Source organism: Cherax quadricarinatus, chromosome 79 (genome assembly GCF_038502225.1).
Source record: "Cherax quadricarinatus isolate ZL_2023a chromosome 79, ASM3850222v1, whole genome shotgun sequence".
NCBI classification, from domain to species: Eukaryota; Metazoa; Arthropoda; class Malacostraca; order Decapoda; family Parastacidae; genus Cherax; species Cherax quadricarinatus.
The window spans coordinates 4216804-4240117 of NC_091370.1; the positions used below are offsets into that span (position 1 = coordinate 4216804).

The 23314-nt window shown below is 37.1% G+C and overlaps 1 protein-coding gene across 1 annotated transcript; it reads left to right on the forward strand.

Moving 5' to 3' along the window:
- The first annotated feature begins 19006 nt into the window (after nt 1-19006).
- On the forward strand, nt 19007-23028 carry LOC128702610 (pupal cuticle protein 36a-like). Its single transcript, XM_053796920.2, has 3 exons — nt 19007-19109; nt 21173-21777; nt 22091-23028. Exons 1-3 carry the CDS (start codon nt 19050-19052, stop codon nt 22689-22691), a joined length of 1266 nt encoding a protein of 421 aa, XP_053652895.1. The 5' UTR covers nt 19007-19049; the 3' UTR covers nt 22692-23028.
- Nucleotides 23029-23314: the final 286 nt, after the last annotated feature.

The following is a 23314-nucleotide window of genomic DNA, read 5'->3' on the forward strand; positions in this document are numbered from 1 at the left end:
TTAAGTCAGAGGCCATTAATGGCTTCTTGAGTCAAAACCACTAATGGCTTCTTGAGTCAGAAGCCACTAATGGCTTCTTGAGTCAGAGGCCACTAATGGCTTCTTGAGTCAGAAGCCACTAATGGCTTCTTGAGTCAGAAGCCACCAATGGCTTCTTGAGTCAGAGGCCACTAATGGCTTCTTGAGTCAGAAGCCACTTCAGGCGAAACGTTTCCTGTAATAAATGTCCTGTACTATACATAAATGTCTTTGTCCACACCTTGTCAGATCACCATTGTTCAGACTGTCATGATCCGAGGTCTTTATCTAATCACTTGAGAACTTAATCTTTAGTGACTAATATTGCATAATTTATATCTAAATGGAGTATTGCTGACAACAGTCAAAAAAAGATGCTTGCGGAAAGTACTTTTATTGAGACAACATTTCGATTCGCATGAAGTGATAAAGATCCTGGAAGATCGAAACGATGCCACAGTAAAAATGTTTTTGCAAATGTCTTCTGATCTATGTTGCATAATTTTTTTTTGTAAGTGTTTTTCTTATTGTTTATTTTTTCTTCTTGTTTATTCTTCTTCTTTACTTTTCTTCTTGTTCTTGTTCTTTTTCTTCTTATTTGTTTTTCTTCTTCTGGTTTCCTGTTATTGTTGTTCTTTTTCTTCTTTTCTTCTTCTTCTTTTTCTTCTTCTTCTTCTTCTTCTTCTTCTTCTTCTTCTTCTTCTTCTTCTTCTTCCCTTCTTTCATTCCTGTATTTACCAAGTGCTTATCCAACAGGTTTTTTAAATGATTCGAATTATTTTGGCAGTCACATCTTCAGCTCAGAGTTGAGACTCTTCCCATTGTCTCTAACTCCCGTGGTCTCTAACTCCCGTGGTCTCTAACTCCCGTGGTCTCTAACTCCCGTGGTCTCTAACTCCCGTGGTCTCTTAACTCCCGTGGTCTCTTAACTCCCGTGGTCTCTTAACTCCCGTGGTCTCTTAACTCCCGTGGTCTCTTAACTCCCGTGGTCTCTTAACTCCCGTGGTCTCTTAACTCCCGTGGTCTCTTAACTCCCGTGGTCTCTTAACTCCCGTGGTCTCTTAACTCCCGTGGTCTCTTAACTCCCGTGGTCTCTTAACTCCCGTGGTCTCTTAACTCCATTAGTCTCTTGACTTCCGTGGTCTCTTGACTCCCGTGGTCTCTAACTTGGGTTCTTGAGACGCTGTTACCCCACATTCGTGATACAACGTTCACCAGAGAATTTCGTAAAGTCGCTTCGTGGTGATGTATTACTTAGCGCTTCACTAAATTCTCCATTCTGAAGTTCCTCGAATGGAGTATACCGGGAGGGGGTTTCAGGGGGTCAACGCCCCAGCGGCCCAGTCCATGATCAGCCCTCGCGGTGGATCAGGGCCTGATCAACCAGGCTGTTATTGCTAACCCCACGTAAACCGACGTACGAACCACAGCCGGGGATCAGGTACTGGCTTTAGGTGACTGTCCAGCGCCTTCTTGAAGACAGCCAGAACTGCGTCGCCGCGAAATACTTGAACTGGGACGCCAGACCGCCGGTCACACCCAGCAAACAAATTTGAAATTGATTTATCATTTGTATTCGCATTTAAGTAATAAAACGAATATTGTTAAACAAATGCAGTGTAGCTGGACTCTAATAATCAATAACTTTAAATTAGGTTACTGTTGTCTTGTTAGGAAAACGATGACCAGTATTCTTCTAGACTCAGCACAGGAACAGAGTCGTGAGGTTATGTGATATTATTGCAAGGGGTCGTGGAAAAGAATAAAACAACACTGATTTAGAGCAGTTGATGGACGACCTATAGAGCAGTTGATGGACGACCTATAGAGCAGTTGATGGACGACTTATAGAGCAGTTGATGGACGACCTATAGAGCAGTTGATGGACGACCTATAGAGCAGTTGATGGACGACCTAGGAACTAGGGACGCTGCCATACTACCCAGTGATCCAGTTATTGTGATAAACACTACAAGTGTGACAACACAAACTTTGATGCGTAGTGATACTTAACAGGATTACAAAAAGACGAATCTACTGTAACATGGAGAACAAAATGCCTGGCCCATGGTATGTGCTACATGGCAGTGTTGTAACTATGTATAACTGTATTGTAGATGTTCTAGTTCAGTGAAAGTTATAATGCTCTGTTGTAGTTCAGTGTAAGTTATAACACACTGTTCTAGTTCAGTGTAAGTTATAATGCTCTGTTGTAGTTCAGTGTAAGTTATAACACACTGTTCTAGTTCAGTGTAAGTTATAATGCTCTGTTCTAGTTCAGTGTAAGTTATAATGCTTTGTTCTAGTTCAGTGTAAGTTATAATGCTTTGTTCTAGTTCAGTGTAAGTTATAATGCTTTGTTCTAGTTCAGTGTAAGTTATAATGCTTTGTTCTAGTTCAGTGTAAGTTATAATGCTCTGTTCTAGTTCAGTGTAAGTTATAATGCTCTGTTCTAGTTCAGTGTAGTTATAACACACTGTTCTAGTTCAGTGTAGTTATAACACACTGTTCTAGTTCAGTGTAAGTTATAACACACTGTTCTAGTTCAGTGTAGTTATAACACTGTTCTAGTTCAGTGTAAGTTATAACACACTGTTCTAGTTCAGTGTAAGTTATAACACACTGTTCTAGTTCAGTGTAGTTATAACACACTGTTCTAGTTCAGTGTAAGTTATAACACACTGTTCTAGTTCAGTGTAAATTATAACACACTGTTCTTGTTCAGTGTAAGTTATAACACACTGTTCTAGTTCAGTGTAAGTTATAACACACTGTTCTTGTTCAGTGTAGTTATAACACACTGTTCTAGTTCAGTGTAAGTTATAACACACTGTTCTAGTTCACTGTAGTTATAACACTGTTCTAGTTCAGTGTAGTTATAACACACTGTTCTAGTTCAGTGTAGTTATAACACACTGTTCTAGTTCAGTGTAAGTTATAATGCTTTGTTCTAGTTCAGTGTAGTTATAACACACTGTTCTAGTTCAGTGTAGTTATAACACACTGTTCTAGTTCAGTGTAGTTATAACACACTGTTCTAGTTCAGTGTAGTTATAACACACTGTTCTAGTTCAGTGTAGTTATAACACACTGTTCTAGCTCAGTGTAGTTATAACACGCTGTTCTAGTTCAGTGTAGTTATAACACACTGTTCTAGTTCAGTGTAGTTATAACACACTGTTCTAGTTCAGTGTAGTTATAACACACTGTTCTAGTTCAGTGTAGTTATAACACACTGTTCTAGTTCAGTGTAATTATAACACACTGTTCTAGCTCAGTGTAGTTATAACACGCTGTTCTAGTTCAGTGTAGTTATAACACACTGTTCTAGTTCAGTGTAGTTATAACACACTGTTCTAGTTCAGTGTAGTTATAACACACTGTTCTAGTTCAGTGTAGTTATAACACACTGTTCTAGTTCAGTGTAGTTATAACACACTGTTCTAGTTCAGTGTAGTTATAACACACTGTTCTAGCTCAGTGTAGTTATAACACGCTGTTCTAGTTCAGTGTAGTTATAACACACTGTTCTAGTTCAGTGTAGTTATAACACACTGTTCTAGTTCAGTGTAGTTATAACACACTGTTCTAGTTCAGTGTAGTTATAACACACTGTTCTAGTTCAGTGTAGTTATAACACACTGTTCTAGTTCAGTGTAGTTATAACACACTGTTCTAGTTCAGTAGTTATAACACACTGTTCTAGTTCAGTGTAGTTATAACACACTGTTCTAGCTCAGTGTAGTTATAACACACTGTTCTAGTTCAGTGTAGTTATAACACACTGTTCTAGTTCAGTGTAGTTATAACACACTGTTCTAGTTCAGTGTAGTTATAACACACTGTTCTAGTTCAGTGTAGTTATAACACACTGTTCTAGTTCAGTGTAGTTATAACACACTGTTCTAGTTCAGTGTAGTTATAACACACTGTTCTAGTTCAGTGTAGTTATAACACTCTGTTCTAGTCCAGTGTAGTTATAACACTCTGTTCTAGTTCAGTGTAGTTATAACACTCTGTTCTAGTTCAGTGTAGTTATAACACTCTGTTCTAGTTCAGTGTAGTTATAACACTCTGTTCTAGTTCAGTGTAGTTATAACACACTGTTCTAGTTCAGTGTAGTTATAACACACTGTTCTAGTTCAGTGTAAGTTATAATGCTTTGTTCTAGTTGTGTAGTTATAACACACTGTTCTAGTTCAGTGTAGTTATAACACACTGTTCTAGTTCAGTGTAGTTATAACACACTGTTCTAGTTCAGTGTAGTTATAACACACTGTTCTAGTTCAGTGTAGTTATAACTGTTCTAGTTCAGTGTAGTTATAACACACTGTTCTAGTTCAGTGTAGTTATAACACACTGTTCTAGTTCAGTGTAGTTATAACACACTGTTCTAGTTCAGTGTAGTTATAACACACTGTTCTAGTTCAGTGTAGTTATAACACACTGTTCTTGTTCAGTGTAGTTATAACACACTGTTCTAGTTCAGTGTAGTTATAACACACTGTTCTAGTTCAGTGTAGTTATAACACACTGTTCTAGTTCAGTGTAGTTATAACACACTGTTCTACCTCAGTGTAGTTATAACACTCTGTTCTAGTTCAGTGTAGTTATAACACTCTGTTCTAGTTCAGTGCAGTTATAACACACTGTTCTAGTTCAGTGTAAGTTATAACACACTGTTCTAGTTCAGTGTAGTTATAACACACTGTTCTAGTTCAGTGTAGTTATAACACTCTGTTCTAGTTCAGTGTAGTTATAACACTCTGTTCTAGTTCAGTGTAGTTATAACACTCTGTTCTAGTTCAGTGTAGTTATAACACACTGTTCTAGTTCAGTGTAAGTTATAACACACTGTTCTAGTTCAGTGTAGTTATAACACACTGTTCTAGTTCAGTGTAGTTATAACACACTGTTCTAGCTCAGTGTAGTTATAACACTCTGTTCTAGTTCAGTGTAGTTATAACACACTGTTCTAGTTCAGTGTAGTTATAACACACTGTTCTAGTTCAGTGTAGTTATAACACTTTTCTAGTTCAGTGTAAGTTATAACACACTGTTCTAGCTCAGTGTAGTTATAAACACACTGTTCTAGTTCAGTGTAGTTATAACACACTGTTCTAGTTCAGTGTAGTTATAACACACTGTTCTAGTTCAGTGTAGTTATAACACACTGTTCTAGTTCAGTGTAAGTTATAACACTCTCTTCTAGTTCAGTGTAGTTATAACACACTGTTCTAGTTCAGTGTAGTTATAACACACTGTTCTAGTTCAGTGTAGTTATAACACACTGTTCTAGTTCAGTGTAGTTATAACACACTGTTCTAGTTCAGTGTAGTTATAACACACTGTTCTAGTTCAGTGTAGTTATAACACACTGTTCTAGTTCAGTGTAGTTATAACACACTGTTCTAGCTCAGTGTAGTTATAACACTCTGTTCTAGTTCAGTGTAGTTATAACACACTGTTCTGGTTCAGTGTAGTTATAACACTCTGTTCTAGTTCAGTGTAGTTATAACACTCTGTTCTAGTTCAGTGTAGTTATAACACTCTGTTCTAGTTCAGTGTAAATTATAACACACTGTTCTTGTTCAGTGTAAGTTATAACACACTGTTCTAGTTCAGTGTAAGTTATAACACACTGTTCTAGTTCAGTGTAAGTTATAACACACTGTTCTTGTTCAGTGTAGTTATAACACACTGTTCTAGTTCAGTGTAAGTTATAACACACTGTTCTAGTTCACTGTAGTTATAACACTGTTCTAGTTCAGTGTAGTTATAACACACTGTTCTAGTTCAGTGTAGTTATAACACACTGTTCTAGTTCAGTGTAAGTTATAATGCTTTGTTCTAGTTCAGTGTTGTTATAACACACTGTTCTAGTTCAGTGTAGTTATAACACACTGTTCTAGTTCAGTGAAGTTATAACACACTGTTCTAGTTCAGTGTAGTTATAACACACTGTTCTAGTTCAGTGTAGTTATAACACACTGTTCTAGCTCAGTGTAGTTATAACACGCTGTTCTAGTTCAGTGTAGTTATAACACACTGTTCTAGTTCAGTGTAGTTATAACACACTGTTCTAGTTCAGTGTAGTTATAACACACTGTTCTAGTTCAGTGTAGTTATAACACACTGTTCTAGTTCAGTGTAGTTATAACACACTGTTCTAGTTCAGTGTAATTATAACACACTGTTCTAGCTCAGTGTAGTTATAACACGCTGTTCTAGTTCAGTGTAGTTATAACACACTGTTCTAGTTCAGTGTAGTTATAACACACTGTTCTAGTTCAGTGTAGTTATAACACACTGTTCTAGTTCAGTGTAGTTATAACACACTGTTCTAGTTCAGTGTAGTTATAACACACTGTTCTAGTTCAGTGTAGTTATAACACACTGTTCTAGCTCAGTGTAGTTATAACACGCTGTTCTAGTTCAGTGTAGTTATAACACACTGTTCTAGTTCAGTGTAGTTATAACACACTGTTCTAGTTCAGTGTAGTTATAACACACTGTTCTAGTTCAGTGTAGTTATAACACACTGTTCTAGTTCAGTGTAGTTATAACACACTGTTCTAGTTCAGTAGTTATAACACACTGTTCTAGTTCAGTGTAGTTATAACACACTGTTCTAGCTCAGTGTAGTTATAACACACTGTTCTAGTTCAGTGTAGTTATAACACACTGTTCTAGTTCAGTGTAGTTATAACACACTGTTCTAGTTCAGTGTAGTTATAACACACTGTTCTAGTTCAGTGTAGTTATAACACACTGTTCTAGTTCAGTGTAGTTATAACACACTGTTCTAGTTCAGTGTAGTTATAACACACTGTTCTAGTTCAGTGTAGTTATAACACTCTGTTCTAGTCCAGTGTAGTTATAACACTCTGTTCTAGTTCAGTGTAGTTATAACACTCTGTTCTAGTTCAGTGTAGTTATAACACTCTGTTCTAGTTCAGTGTAGTTATAACACTCTGTTCTAGTTCAGTGTAGTTATAACACACTGTTCTAGTTCAGTGTAGTTATAACACACTGTTCTAGTTCAGTGTAAGTTATAATGCTTTGTTCTAGTTGTGTAGTTATAACACACTGTTCTAGTTCAGTGTAGTTATAACACACTGTTCTAGTTCAGTGTAGTTATAACACACTGTTCTAGTTCAGTGTAGTTATAACACACTGTTCTAGTTCAGTGTAGTTATAACTGTTCTAGTTCAGTGTAGTTATAACACACTGTTCTAGTTCAGTGTAGTTATAACACTGTTCTAGTTCAGTGTAGTTATAACACACTGTTCTAGTTCAGTGTAGTTATAACACACTGTTCTTGTTCAGTGTAGTTATAACACACTGTTCTAGTTCAGTGTAGTTATAACACACTGTTCTAGCTCAGTGTAGTTATAACACGCTGTTCTAGTTCAGTGTAGTTATAACACACTGTTCTAGTTCAGTGTAGTTATAACACACTGTTCTAGTTCAGTGTAGTTATAACACACTGTTCTAGTTCAGTGTAGTTATAACACACTGTTCTAGTTCAGTGTAGTTATAACACACTGTTCTAGTTCAGTGTAGTTATAACACACTGTTCTAGTTCAGTAGTTATAACACACTGTTCTAGTTCAGTGTAGTTATAACACACTGTTCTAGCTCAGTGTAGTTATAACACACTGTTCTAGTTCAGTGTAGTTATAACACACTGTTCTAGTTCAGTGTAGTTATAACACACTGTTCTAGTTCAGTGTAGTTATAACACACTGTTCTAGTTCAGTGTAGTTATAACACACTGTTCTAGTTCAGTGTAGTTATAACACACTGTTCTAGTTCAGTGTAGTTATAACACACTGTTCTAGTTCAGTGTAGTTATAACACTCTGTTCTAGTCCAGTGTAGTTATAACACTCTGTTCTAGTTCAGTGTAGTTATAACACTCTGTTCTAGTTCAGTGTAGTTATAACACTCTGTTCTAGTTCAGTGTAGTTATAACACTCTGTTCTAGTTCAGTGTAGTTATAACACACTGTTCTAGTTCAGTGTAGTTATAACACACTGTTCTAGTTCAGTGTAAGTTATAATGCTTTGTTCTAGTTGTGTAGTTATAACACACTGTTCTAGTTCAGTGTAGTTATAACACACTGTTCTAGTTCAGTGTAGTTATAACACACTGTTCTAGTTCAGTGTAGTTATAACACACTGTTCTAGTTCAGTGTAGTTATAACTGTTCTAGTTCAGTGTAGTTATAACACACTGTTCTAGTTCAGTGTAGTTATAACACACTGTTCTAGTTCAGTGTAGTTATAACACACTGTTCTAGTTCAGTGTAGTTATAACACACTGTTCTAGTTCAGTGTAGTTATAACACACTGTTCTTGTTCAGTGTAGTTATAACACACTGTTCTAGTTCAGTGTAGTTATAACACACTGTTCTAGTTCAGTGTAGTTATAACACACTGTTCTAGTTCAGTGTAGTTATAACACACTGTTCTAGTTCAGTGTAGTTATAACACTCTGTTCTAGTTCTGTTATAACACACTGTTCTAGTTCAGTGTAAGTTATAACACACTGTTCTAGTTCAGTGTAGTTATAACACACTGTTCTAGTTCAGTGTAGTTATAACACTCTGTTCTAGTTCAGTGTAGTTATAACACTCTGTTCTAGTTCAGTGTAGTTATAACACTCTGTTCTAGTTCAGTGTAGTTATAACACACTGTTCTAGTTCAGTGTAAGTTATAACACACTGTTCTAGTTCAGTGTAGTTATAACACACTGTTCTAGTTCAGTGTAGTTATAACACACTGTTCTAGTTCACTCTGTGTAGTTATATAACACACTGTTCTAGTTCAGTGTAGTTATAACACACTGTTCTAGTTCAGTGTAGTTATAACACTTTTCTAGTTATAACACACTGTTCTAGTCAGTGTAGTTATAAACACACTGTTCTAGTTCAGTGTAGTATAACACACTGTTCTAGTTCAGTGTAGTTATAACACACTGTTCTAGTTCAGTGTAGTTATAACACACTGTGTTCAGTGTATTATAACACTCTCTTCTAGTTCTGTTCTAGTTCAGTGTAGTTATAACACACTGTTCTAGTTCAGTGTAGTTATAACACACTGTTCTAGTTCAGTGTAGTTATAACACACTGTTCTAGTTCAGTGTAGTTATAACACACTGTTCTAGTTCAGTGTAGTTATAACACACTGTTCTAGCTCAGTGTAGTTATAACACTCTGTTCTAGTTCAGTGTAGTTATAACACACTGTTCTGTTCAGTGTAGTTATAACACTCTGTTCTAGTTCAGTGTAGTTATAACACTCTGTTCTAGTTCAGTGTAGTTATAACACTCTGTTCTAGTTCAGTGTAAATTATAACACACTGTTCTTGTTCAGTGTAAGTTATAACACACTGTTCTAGTTCAGTGTAAGTTATAACACACTGTTCTAGTTCAGTTAAGTTATAACTGTTCTTGTTCAGTGTCAGTGTAGTTATAACACACTGTTCTAGTTCAGTAGTTATAACACTGTTCATTCAGTGTAGTTATAACACACTGTTCTAGTTCAGTGTAGTTATAACACACTGTTCTAGTTCAGTGTAAGTTATAATGCACAGTGTTGTTATAACACACTGTTCTAGTTCAGTGTAGTTATAACACACTGTTCTAGTTCAGTGTAGTTATAGTGTAGTTATAACACACTGTTCTAGTTCAGTGTAGTTATAACACACTGTTCTAGCTTGTAGTTATAACAGTGTAGTTATAACACACTGTTCTAGTTCAGTGTAGTTATAACACACTGTTCTAGTTCAGTGTAGTTATAACACACTGTTCTAGTTCAGTGTAGTTATAACACACTGTTCTAGTTCAGTGTAGTTATAACACACTGTTCTAGTTCAGTGTAGTTATAACACACTGTTCTAGTTCAGTGTAGTTATAACACACTGTTCTAGTTCAGTGTAGTTATAACACACTGTTCTAGTTCAGTGTAGTTATAACACACTGTTCTAGTTCAGTGTAGTTATAACACACTGTTCTAGTTCAGTGTAGTTATAACACACTGTTCTAGTTCAGTGTAGTTATAACACACTGTTCTAGTTCAGTGTAGTTATAACACACTGTTCTAGTTGTAGTTATAACACGTGTTCTAGTTCAGTGTAGTTATAACACACTGTTCTAGTTCAGTGTAGTTATAACACACTGTTCTAGTTCAGTGTAGTTATAACACACTGTTCTAGTTCAGTGTAGTTATAACACACTGTTCTAGTTCAGTGTAGTTATAACACACTGTTCTAGTTCAGTAGTTATAACACACTGTTCTAGTTCAGTGTAGTTATAACACACTGTTCTGTTCTAGTTCAGTGTAGTTATAACACACTGTTCTAGTTCAGTGTAGTTATAACACACTGTTCTAGTTCAGTGTAGTTATAACACACTGTTCTAGTTCAGTGTAGTTATAACACACTGTTCTAGTTCAGTGTAGTTATAACACACTGTTCTAGTTCAGTGTAGTTATAACACACTGTTCTAGTTCAGTGTAGTTATAACACACTGTTCTAGTTCAGTGTAGTTATAACACACTGTTCTAGTTCAGTGTAGTTATAACACTCTGTTCTAGTTCAGTGTAGTTATAACACACTGTTCTAGTTCAGTGTAGTTATAACACACTGTTCTAGTTCAGTGTAAGTTATAACACACTGTTCTAGTTCAGTGTAGTTATAACACACTGTTCTAGTTCAGTGTAGTTATAACACACTGTTCTAGTTCAGTGTAGTTATAACACACTGTTCTAGTTCAGTGTAGTTATAACACACTGTTCTAGTTCAGTGTAGTTATAACACACTGTTCTAGTTCAGTGTAGTTATAACACACTGTTCTAGTGTCACACTGTGTAGTTATATAACACACTGTTCTAGTTCAGTGTAGTTATAACACACTGTTCAGTGTAGTTATAACACACTGTTCTGTTCTAGTTCAGTGTAGTTATAACACTCTGTTCTAGTTCAGTGCAGTTATAACACACTGTTCTAGTTCAGTGTAAGTTATAACACACTGTTCTAGTTCAGTGTAGTTATAACACACTGTTCTAGTTCAGTGTAGTTATAACACTCTGTTCTAGTTCAGTGTAGTTATAACACTCTGTTCTAGTTCAGTGTAGTTATAACACTCTGTTCTAGTTCAGTGTAGTTATAACACACTGTTCTAGTTCAGTGTAAGTTATAACACACTGTTCTAGTTCAGTGTAGTTATAACACACTGTTCTAGTTCAGTGTAGTTATAACACACTGTTCTAGCTCAGTGTAGTTATAACACTCTGTTCTAGTTCAGTGTAGTTATAACACACTGTTCTAGTTCAGTGTAGTTATAACACACTGTTCTAGTTCAGTGTAGTTATAACACTTTTCTAGTTCAGTGTAAGTTATAACACACTGTTCTAGCTCAGTGTAGTTATAAACACACTGTTCTAGTTCAGTGTAGTTATAACACACTGTTCTAGTTCAGTGTAGTTATAACACACTGTTCTAGTTCAGTGTAGTTATAACACACTGTTCTAGTTCAGTGTAAGTTATAACACTCTGTTCTAGTTCAGTGTAGTTATAACACACTGTTCTAGTTCAGTGTAGTTATAACACACTGTTCTAGTTCAGTGTAGTTATAACACACTGTTCTAGTTCAGTGTAGTTATAACACACTGTTCTAGTTCAGTGTAGTTATAACACACTGTTCTAGTTCAGTGTAGTTATAACACACTGTTCTAGTTCAGTGTAGTTATAACACACTGTTCTAGCTCAGTGTAGTTATAACACTCTGTTCTAGTTCAGTGTAGTTATAACACACTGTTCTGGTTCAGTGTAGTTATAACACTCTGTTCTAGTTGAGTGTAGTTATAACACTCTGTTCTAGTTCAGTGTAGTTATAACACTCTGTTCTAGTTCAGTGTAGTTATAACACACTGTTCTAGTTCAGTGTAAGTTATAATGCTTTGTTCTAGTTCAGTGTAGTTATAACACACTGTTCTAGTTCTGTGTAGTTATAACACACTGTTTTAGTTCAGTGTAGTTATAACACACTGTTCTAGTTCAGTGTAGTTATAACACACTGTTCTAGTTCAGTGTAGTTATAACACACTGTTCTAGCTCAGTGTAGTTATAACACGCTGTTCTAGTTCAGTGTAGTTATAACACGCTGTTCTAGTTCAGTGTAGTTATAACACGCTGTTCTAGTTCAGTGTAGTTATAACACACTGTTCTAGTTCAGTGTAAGTTATAACACTGTTCTAGTTCACTGTACTTATAACACACTGTTCTAGTTCAGTGTAGTTATAACACACTGTTCTAGTTCAATGTAGTTATAACACACTGTTCTAGTTCAGTGTAGTTATAACACACTGTTCTAGTTCAGTGTAGTTATAACACACTGTTCTAGTTCAGTGTAAGTTATAACACACTGTTCTAGTTCAGTGTAGTTATAACACACTGTTCTAGTTCAGTGTAGTTATAACACACTCTTATTGTTCAGTGTAGTTATAACACACTGTTCTAGTTCAGTGTAGTTATAACACACTGTTCTAGTTCAGTGTAGTTATAACACACTGTTCTAGTTCAGTGTAGTTATAACACACTGTTCTAGTTCAGTGTAAGTTATAACACACTGTTCAAGTTCAGTGTAAGTTATAACACACTGTTCTAGTTCAGTGTAGTTATAACACACTGTTCTAGTTCAGTGTAAGTTATAACACACTGTTCTAGTTCAGTGTAGTTACAACACACTGTTCTAGTTCAGTGTAGTTATAACACACTGTTCTAGTTCAGTGTAGTTATAACACATTGTTCTAGTTCAGTGTAAGTTATAACACACTGTTCTAGTTCAGTGTAAGTTATAACACACTGTTCTAGTTCAGTGTAGTTATAACACACTGTTCTAGTTCAGTGTAGTTATAATACACTGTTCTAGTTCAGTGTAAGTTATAACACACTGTTCTAGTTCAGTGTAAGTTATAACACACTGTTCTTGTTCAGTGTAGTTATAACACTCTGTTCTAGTTCAGTGTAAGTTATAACACACTGTTCTAGTTCAGTGTAGTTATAACACACTGTTCTAGTTCAGTGTAGTTATAACACACTGTTCTAGTTCAGTGTAGTTATAACACACTGTTCTAGTTCAGTGTAAGTTATAATGCTTTGTTCTAGTTCAGTGTAGTTATAACACACTGTTCTAGTTCAGTGTAGTTATAACACACTGTTCTAGTTCAGTGTAGTTATAACACACTGTTCAAGTTCAGTGTAAGTTATAACACACTGTTCTAGTTCAGTGTAGTTATAACACACTGTTCTAGTTCAGTGTTAGTTATAACACACTGTTCTAGTTCAGTGTAGTTATAACACACTGTTCTAGTTCAGTGTAGTTATAACACACTGTTCTAGTTCAGTGTAGTTATAACACACTGTTCTAGTTCAGTGTAGTTATAACACACTGTTCTAGTTCAGTGTAGTTATAACACACTGTTCTAGTTCAGTGTAGTTATAACACACTGTTCTAGTTCAGTGTAGTTATAACACACTGTTCTAGTTCAGTGTAGTTATAACACGCTGTTCTAGCTCAGTGTAGTTATAACACGCTGTTCTAGTTCAGTGTAGTTATAACACACTGTTCTAGTTCAGTGTAGTTATAACACACTGTTCTAGTTCAGTGTAGTTATAACACACTGTTCTAGTTCATTGTAGTTATAACACACTGTTCTAGTTCAGTGTAGTTATAACACACTGTTCTAGCTCAGTGTAGTTATAACACGCTGTTCTAGCTCAGTGTAGTTATAACACACTGTTCTAGTTCAGTGTAGTTATAACACACTGTTCTAGTTCAGTGTAGTTATAACACACTGCTCTAGTTCAGTGTAGTTATAACACACTGTTCTAGTTCAGTGTATTTATAACACACTGTTCTAGTTCAGTGTAGTTATAACACACTGTTCTAGTTCAGTGTAGTTATAACACTCTGTTCTAGTTCAGTGTAGTTATAACACACTGTTCTAGTTCAGTGTAGTTATAACACACTGTTCTAGTTCAGTGTAGTTGTAACACACTGTTCTAGCTCAGTGTAGTTATAACACTCTGTTCTAGTTCAGTGTAGTTATAACACACTGTTCTAGTTCAGTGTAGTTATAACACTCTGTTCTAGTTCAGTGTAGTTATAACACTCTGTTCTAGTTCAGTGTAGTTATAACACTGTTCTAGTTCAGTGTAGTTATAACACACTGTTCTAGTTCAGTGTAGTTATAACACATTGTTCTAGTTCAGTGTAAGTTATAATGCTTTGTTCTAGTTCAGTGTAGTTATAACACACTGTTCTAGTTCAGTGTAGTTATAACACACTGTTCTAGTTCAGTGTAGTTATAACACACTGTTCTAGTTCAGTGTAGTTATAACACACTGTTCTAGTTCAGTGTAGTTTTAACACACTGTTATAGCTCAGTGTAGTTATAACACGCTGTTCTAGTTCAGTGTAGTTATAACACGCTGTTCTAGCTCAGTGTAGTTATAACACACTGTTCTAGTTCAGTGTAGTTATAACACACTGTTCTAGTTCAGTGTAGTTATAACACACTGTTCTAGTTCAGTGTAGTTATAACACACTGTTCTAGTTCAGTGTAGTTATAACACACTGTTCTAGTTCAGTGTAGTTATAACACACTGTTCTAGTTCAGTGTAGTTATAACACACTGTTCTAGTTCAGTGTAGTTATAACACACTGTTCTAGTTCAGTGTAGTTATAACACACTGTTATAGTTCAGTGTAGTTATAACACACTGTTCTAGCTCAGTGTAGTTATAACACACTGTTCTAGCTCAGTGTAGTTATAACACTCTGTTCTAGTTCAGTGTAGTTATAACACTCTGTTCTAGTTCAGTGTAGTTATAACACTCTGTTCTAGTTCAGTGTAGTTATAACACACTGTTCTAGTTCAGTGTAAGTTATAACACACTGTTCTAGTGCAGTGTAGTTATAACACACTGTTCTAGTTCAGTGTAGTTATAACACACTGTTCTAGTTCAGTGTAGTTATAACACGCTGTTCTAGCTCAGTGTAGTTATAACACTCTGTTCTAGTTCAGTGTAGTTATAACACACTGTTCTAGTTCAGTGTAGTTATAACACTCTGTTCTAGTTCAGTGTAAGTTATAACACACTGTTCTAGCTCAGTGTAGTTATAACACACTGTTCTAGTTCAGTGTAGTTATAACACACTGTTCTAGTTCAGTGTAGTTATAACACACTGTTCTAGTTCAGTGTAGTTATAACACACTGTTCTAGTTCAGTGTAGTTATAACACACTGTTCTAGTTCAGTGTAGTTATAACACACTGTTCTAGTTCAGTGTAAGTTATAACACTCTGTTCTAGTTCAGTGTAGTTATAACACTCTGTTCTAGTTCAGTGTAGTTATAACACACTGTTCTAGTTCAGTGTAGTTATAACACACTGTTCTAGTTCAGTGTAGTTATAACACACTGTTCTAGTTCAGTGTAGTTATAACACACTGTTCTAGTTCAGTGTAGTTATAACACACTGTTCTAGTTCAGTGTAGTTATAACACACTGTTCTAGTTCAGTGTAAGTTATAACACTCTGTTCTAGTTCAGTGTAGTTATAACACTCTGTTCTAGTTCAGTGTAGTTATAACACACTGTTCTAGTTGAGTGTAGTTATAACACACTGTTCTAGTTCAGTGTAGTTATAACACACTGTTCTAGTTCAGTGTAGTTATAACACACTGTTCTAGTTCAGTGTAGTTATAACACACTGTTCTAGTTCAGTGTAGTTATAACACACTGTTCTAGTTCAGTGTAGTTATAACACACTGTTCTAGTTCAGTGTAGTTATAACACACTGTTCTAGTTCAGTGTAGTTATAACACACTGTTCTAGCTCAGTGTAGTTATAACACTGTTCTAGTTCAGTGTAGTTATAACACACTGTTCTAGTTCAGTGTAGTTATAACACTCTGTTCTAGTTCAGTGTAGTTATAACACACTGTTCTAGTTCAGTGTAGTTATAACACTCTGTTCTAGTTCAGTGTAGTTATAACACACTGTTCTAGTTCAGTGTAGTTATAACACACTGTTCTAGTTCAGTGTAGTTATAACACTCTGTTCTAGCTCAGTGTAGTTATAACACACTGTTCTAGTTCAGTGTAGTTATAACACACTGTTCTAGCTCAGTGTAGTTATAACACACTGTTCTAGTTCAGTGTAGTTATAACACACTGTTCTAGTTCAGTGTAGTTATAACACTCTGTTCTAGTTCAGTGTAGTTATAACACACTGTTCTAGTTCAATGTAAGTTATAACACACTGTTCTAGTTTAGTGTAGTTCTAACACACTGTTCTAGTTCAGTGTAGTTATAACACACTGTTCTAGTTCAGTGTAAGTTATAACACACTGTTCTAGTTCAGTGTAAGTTATAACACACTGTTCTAGTTCAGTGTAAGTTATAACACTGTTCTAGTTCAGTGTAGTTATAACACTCTGTTCTAGTTCAGTGTAGTTATAACACTCTGTTCTAGTTCAGTGTAGTTATAACACTCTGTTCTAGTTCAGTGTAGTTATAACACACTGTTCTAGTTCAGTGTAGTTGTAACACACTGTTCTAGTTCAGTGTAAGTTATAACACACTGTTCTAGTTCAGTGTAGTTATAACACACTGTTCTAGTTCATTGTAAGTTATAACACACTGTTCTAGTTCAGTGTAGTTATAACACACTGTTCTAGTTCAGTGTAGTTATAACACAGTGTTCTAGTTCAGTGTAAGTTATAACACACTGTTCTAGTTCAGTGTAAGTTATAACACACTGTTCTAGTTCAGTGTAAGTTATAACACACTGTTCTAGTTCAGTGTAAGTTATAACACACTGTTCTAGTTCAGTGTAAGTTATAACACACTGTTCTAGTTCAGTGTAAGTTATAGCACACTGTTCTAGTTCAGTGTAAGTTATAGCACACTGTTCTAGTTCAGTGTAGTTATAATACAACCTTGGGCTCGTACACACTCATGAAATTCAAATTAACCAGATTATTGATATTCGGTTAATTCAGTTCATTACTTTTTCCCAGCAGTGTTTAGTAATAATAAATTTTCCGTTAGCTAAAAGAACAAGAGACGGAATCAGTTTAGCACAAATCAAGTAGAAATTGATTTATTTTCAGGGAAATTGAAGTGTGTGAAGCACAACACTAGACGTCACGAACAACATGGTTGTTCCCAGAGTGTGTTGCTGAGAACATACGAACTCTGATAACGAAAAATACATTTCGAAATCTTCGTCAACCAAAAACTGTGAAGCAGTATCAATTATGTGCTTGAAATAAATTACAAAATCATATTGATATGCATGAAAAATTATTTTTTTTCAACGGTAACATAAGAGTACTGTATAATACACATTAGACACTGGAATGTAACTCGATCCAGTGATCTGAAACTGTGTGCATAAAAAAACTTTCACTCACATTTATGTTGCACCTCTTGTCTCGAAGTATCGTTTCATTTTTACCGAGTTGCTGGAAAACAATGAACTTCAAATAGTATCATAAAGGTAATAATGAGATCTCCTGGTAGAATTTTGTATACTACGCGAGAAAGGGTTTAGAACCACGAGCCTCTTTTCAAAGGTTTGTTTCTTAATGAGAGTGAGAGTATACTGGAATATACCAGCTGAAAATTTAGCATTCGACTGGCTTGGCTGCTCGGACATAGACATTGTTTACTATACTAAAGGTCATTGCTTACGATTACTCCAAGGCTCAACCCTTCATTTTTAAGTTCCTAATTTGTCTCGGAATATTTTTTACTCGTGTTCCAGATTGTTATACCCCTCAGGTATTGTTTTCTCACATGTGTTACATGTCTTCCAAAACTGCTCCATCCTTTCCAGGTTCATCTGGATACCATACACTTAAGGAGTCTTGGATTCTTGAATATATAGCATATTTTTCTTTCTTTTAAATTCTACGTGTAATTCAATATCATTTATAAATATTGTGAAAATAATTGGATAATGGACTGATCTCTGAGGAACTCTTGATCTCTAGATCTGGTGAGAGAGAGAGATAGAGAGATACAGAGAGAGGGAGGAAGAGAGAGTATTTACCATAGATTCCGAAATAAAAAATACAGGACAAACATCACAGCTGAAACCAGTTGTCCTTAAAATAAGGTCTTGAGCCTGACGTCAAACTTAGATGAGCTTAGGTACCTGACATCAGGCAGACATGAGCACCACTGAGCTGACATCAAGCAGAGATGAGCTCCAGAAGCAAGACACTAGGACAAAATGAGCTCTGTAGAGCTTATATCAGGACAAGATGTGCTTCAGAACCTGTCATCAGATCTAAAGGAAGTTCGGACACATGAAATCAGGCCAAGATGAACACCAGAAACCTCACATCTGCTTAAAATGAGCATGAAATATCAGACATCATGCCAAGATAAGCTCCAGTATCTGGCATCAGTGGAGGACGAGCTCCGGGAATCTCATCCACAACTGAAGGATCTAATATCTATTTCCTAAGTAAATAGAAGTATTTTTCTCTTCTACTCCTCCCTTTCAATATTATTATTATTAGTGTAGTTTTTGCTGTAATGGTTGTGACTGTTGTTGTTGTGATTGTTGTTGTTATTGTGATTGTGGTTGTTGCTGTTGTTATTCTGCTTCTTATTATTATTATTAATGGGTAGCACTAACTTGTATGGGACATATAAAGAGGAACGAGAGGGGTAGCTGCAGTTCCTTGGATCGAAAGCCCTCCACCGGGATGAAACCGTATCTTTTAAAAGAGCTCCTCTCTTCATATCATCTCGATTCCCTTTAACTCTTCCCTATTTATCTCAGCCTCTTTGAATTCCTTACACACTTCGATCTCCCCAGCCCTCCTTACCTCCCTTCCCCCCCTACTTTCCTCAACTCCTCCCTCTGGCCTTCCCCAAGGTCCTGGCATAAGCATAGTCTGGTTGTAGTGAAAGGGCAGTGTAGGGGACTAGAGCAGCAGTGTATATAAGATGGTAATGGTCAGACAGAATCATTCAGTTCGACTCTGTCACTGTAACAGCATGTTGACGGTAAGTGGTAGCCTTGTGACGACGTTAAATGAAGCTGATTTGTTAGTCGTAGACGAGGAGGGTTGCGTCAGACCGCCGTAACGTATCGTAGATCTATGGAATGGTTAATGGTAAACCCATTTCAAGCGTTCGGAAGTAAATGAGTTAGAGCTGTCTCAGTCCTGTATAATATTCATCTATGATCCATTTAAAACCCATCTGTAACTCATCTGCGGCTTACCCAAGACTCGTCTGACTCACATGACACTCATTTGTTCTGTTACTCACCTGAGATCCATTTGCGAGAAAAAGGAGACACGTCAATTACACACACAAAAAAAAATGTGAGGAAGAGTCAACGAGTCCTTAGTAATCCTTATAAAGTAATCAGTGGTAATCCTTATAAAATAATCCTTAGTAATCCCTATAAAGTATTCTGTGGAAACTTGCTCGGAGTTCTTCCAGGGAGGCGCCTGGTTGCTGGCGAAGAGTTCTTGATCCATGGCACTGGAGCTACCTCCCCCCCCCTCTCTGGGGGACCAGACCTGATTACCTCCCATTAGCCAGGCATTGTGTGACCCATACGGGTTTAGCTTTTTTCTACGATTTCAATATGAATCAAAATGCAAATAACAATAATAACAATTAATACTAGTAACGAATGAGGACATTAAGCGTTAGTTACTGAGCTAGTTAGTGATTAATGAAATTCATCTTCCTTAAGTCGTTAGTGTTTCAAGATAATTCAGTAGGTGTCAGTTTCAATAGGTGTCAGTTTCAATAGGTGTCAGTTTCAATAGGTGTCAGTTTCAGTAGGTGTCAGTTTCAATAGGTGCCAATTTCAATAGGTGTCAGTTTCAGTAGGTGTCAGTTTCAATAGGTGTCAGTTTCAGTAGGTGTCAGTTTCAATAGGTGTCAATTTCAGTAGGTGTCAGTTTCAGTAGGTGTCACTTTCAATAGGTGTCAGTTTCTGTAGGTGTCAGTTTCAATAGGTGTAAGTTTCAGTAGGTGTCAGTTTCAATAGGTGTAAGTTTCAGTAGGTGTCAGTTTCAAAGGTGTCAGTTTCAGTAGGTGTCAGTTTCAATAGGTGCCAGTTTCAGTAGGTGTCAGTTTCAATAGGTGTCAGTTTCACTAGGTGTCAGTTTCAATAGGTGTTTCAGTAGGTGTCAGTTTCAATATGTGTCGATTTCAGTAGATGTCAGTTTTAATAGGTGTCAGTTTCAGTAGGTGTCAGTTTCAGTAGATGTCAGTTTCAGTAGGTGTCAGTTTCAGTAGGTGTCAGTTTCAGTAGATGTCAGTTTCAGTAGGTGTCAGTTTCAATATGTGTCAATTTCAGTAGATGTCAGTTTCAGTAGGTGTCAGTTTCAGTAGGTGTCAGTTTCAATAGGTGTCAGCTTCAGTAGATGTCAGTTTCAGTAGGTGTCAGTTTCAGCAGGTGTCAGTTTCAATAGGTGTCAGTCTTTGGCAGCAGTTTAAATAGGTTTCAAAGATACTGGAAGATTCATTGGTATTAAAGCCTATCAACTGCACGAGGATCATTAAGGCCGCGTGTAACCCGTTCACCACCAGTCAAGAATTAAGGCCGCGTGTAACCCGTTCACCACCAGTCAAGAATTAAGGCCGCGTGTAACCCGTTCACCACCAGTCAAGAAGACTTTTGATACTTAAAATAGGGATTAATGCAAACTCTCTGTATGTTTTCTCTATGTGTGTGTGTGTGTATATGTATGTGAGAGAAAGAAAGAGAAAGCGGATACATTTATTTTTCCTATCCATCTATTCATTAGTTTGCCTAGCATTAAGTGTCAGTAGTTCAACTTCTGTTTCAGATGTTAAGCTATCTTGAGTCTAAGATTCTGTTATTATCCATCGGAATCAACACAAACATGATTGTAGTTTGTCTTCAAATACAGCAAAACGATATCAATCATTAAAAACTGTGAGTAAATTCAGAATAACGACGAAATATAATATTTCAGACATGAATTTATTATCACAGAATAATGTCAAGATCTTATGTTAGGTGATAAATATATTAACACTACAAGACACGAGTATTCGACTATTTGTTATTCCTTCCGCAGAAAGTAGTGTTGGGTGTGGCAGTGGCTGTGGTAGTGTCAGCGCAGCAGCAGTACGACTACGGGCAGACTCCATCTCCATCCTTCAGTACTCGAGGGAGTGGAGGCGTGGGTTTTGGAGGGTTTGATGGCTTTGGTGGTGGAAGGTTTGGAGCGTCGACAGGCTTAGGCCTAGGAGGGCTGACTAGTGTTTCCCAGTTCGGAAGCAAACAGTTTGATGGAGGGTTTGGAGGTGTATCTCAACGAGGTTCATTTGGTGGGGGACTAGTCGGTACTTCAGGCTTAAGATCAGGAGGCACTAGGGGATCAGCTGCTGGAGTATACGGAGGTTCTGCTCTCGGAGGCTTCAGTGGAGCGACAACAGGGTTCACAAGAGCCTCAACTGCTTCAGGCTTCGGAGGACAGACTGCTGTGGGCTTTGGGAGAAGTACTAGTGGAAGTTTTGGACTTACAGGACCTGTATCCCCCATTCTAAAGGACGATCGTCAGGGTCCTGATGCGTTCGGCAACTACAACTTCAACTACGAGACCGGTGACGGTGTCAGCCGTCAGGAGCAGGGCGTTTCTAAGAGCGAGACTGGCGCAGTATCAGTCCAGGGAGGATGGTCGTAAGTACTCTCCATCACATTAACATAAAATAGTAAACATATAAAGTATTTTTCCCTTTATATATGATACAACTTCCATGGGGAAGTGGAGAAAAATTCTTCCTCCGTAAGGCATGCGTGTCGTATGAGGTGACTAAACTGCCGGGAGCAAGGGGCTAGTAACCCCTTCTCCTATATAAATTACTAATTGTAAAAAGAAGAAAACTTTACATTTCTTCTTTTTCTCGGGTCACCTTGCCTCAGTGGGAGACGGCCGTTGTGTAAAAAAAAAAAGTCACAAATGATAAACTTATAGGAAATTCATGCATTTCAGATTTACGTACCCGGATGGAACTCCTGCTGATTTCAAGTTCATAGCAGATGAAGGTGGTTACCGTGTGGAGTCTCCTCTTCTGCCACCTCTTCCCGCCCACGCTGTCGCCCAGATCGAGAAAGCTCGTCAGGAAGACGCCGCCGCAGCTGTTGCAGGTGTACGTGGATCATACGTGGATAATTCTGGAGCCTCTGGCACGGGATTTGGTAGTTCATCTGGAGGACGCTTTGCAGGATCGAGTAGGGCAAGCTTTGGAACCAGAGGTACTTCAACTGGAACATATGACGGTTCTTCCGTTAGAGGCTTCACAAGCTCAGCTGGATCGAACTTTGGAAGTTCAACTGGTTTTGTTGGTGCTACTAGCAGGAACTTTGGAGAGTCATCTGCAAGCTTTGGAGGCTTAAGGCAAGGAAGCTTTGGCAGCTCATCTGGTTTTCGAAGCGCTTCTGGAGGCGTAGGAAGCAGCACTCTTGGAGGTATCCCTGGAAGCTCTGTCGGTTTTAGAAGTGGAGGCCTCGGAGCTTCGTCTCTTGGAGGCTTTGGAAATTCTGGAGCTCTAAACCCTCTCATTACCCCTGAAAGGACCTACAGCGCCCCCTAAACACAACCACTCCACAAGCCAAACCACCGTCTCCAGAAGACCCATCAACACGATCTTCATCAGAGATTCTTCCTTACTTGAGATACATCAAAATTCATTTGTTGATATCGTGTTGTAGGATCTTGCTAGTCTTATTACTGCCATGACAGGTGAGATCAATCTCACAGCTTAGCGCTCGCTCCCCTCGTGGGGTCTATTTTCAAGTGACATGAATAAAAACGCTTATTAGCTGTAATGTATTTTGAGGAATCTTAACCACCCATTCAGTGCTTTGTTTCCAATCGTGTTATTACGATTTCATGAGTCATGAGTATTCTGAATAAATGTATTAACTTCATTGCACTCTACTGTACGCCATTAGCCTGTAGAACTATAGGAACTCTGTTACCAATGATAGTAACAATACCCTCACAAGAGAAGCTGTTGGAAAGTTTACTTTGACAATGATTCGCCTTTACAACAGACTTTTTAAAGTCAGTAGAGCATACCTGGGAGAGGAGAGTATGTAGAGAGGAGCGACTAAAGGTCAGATGCTGTGGTAGTAGTTCAGGAGTTGGTTGATTACAAGATTTATTTATTGGGTGTGGCAAAATACAGTAATTTACTGTGTATACGTTTCTGAA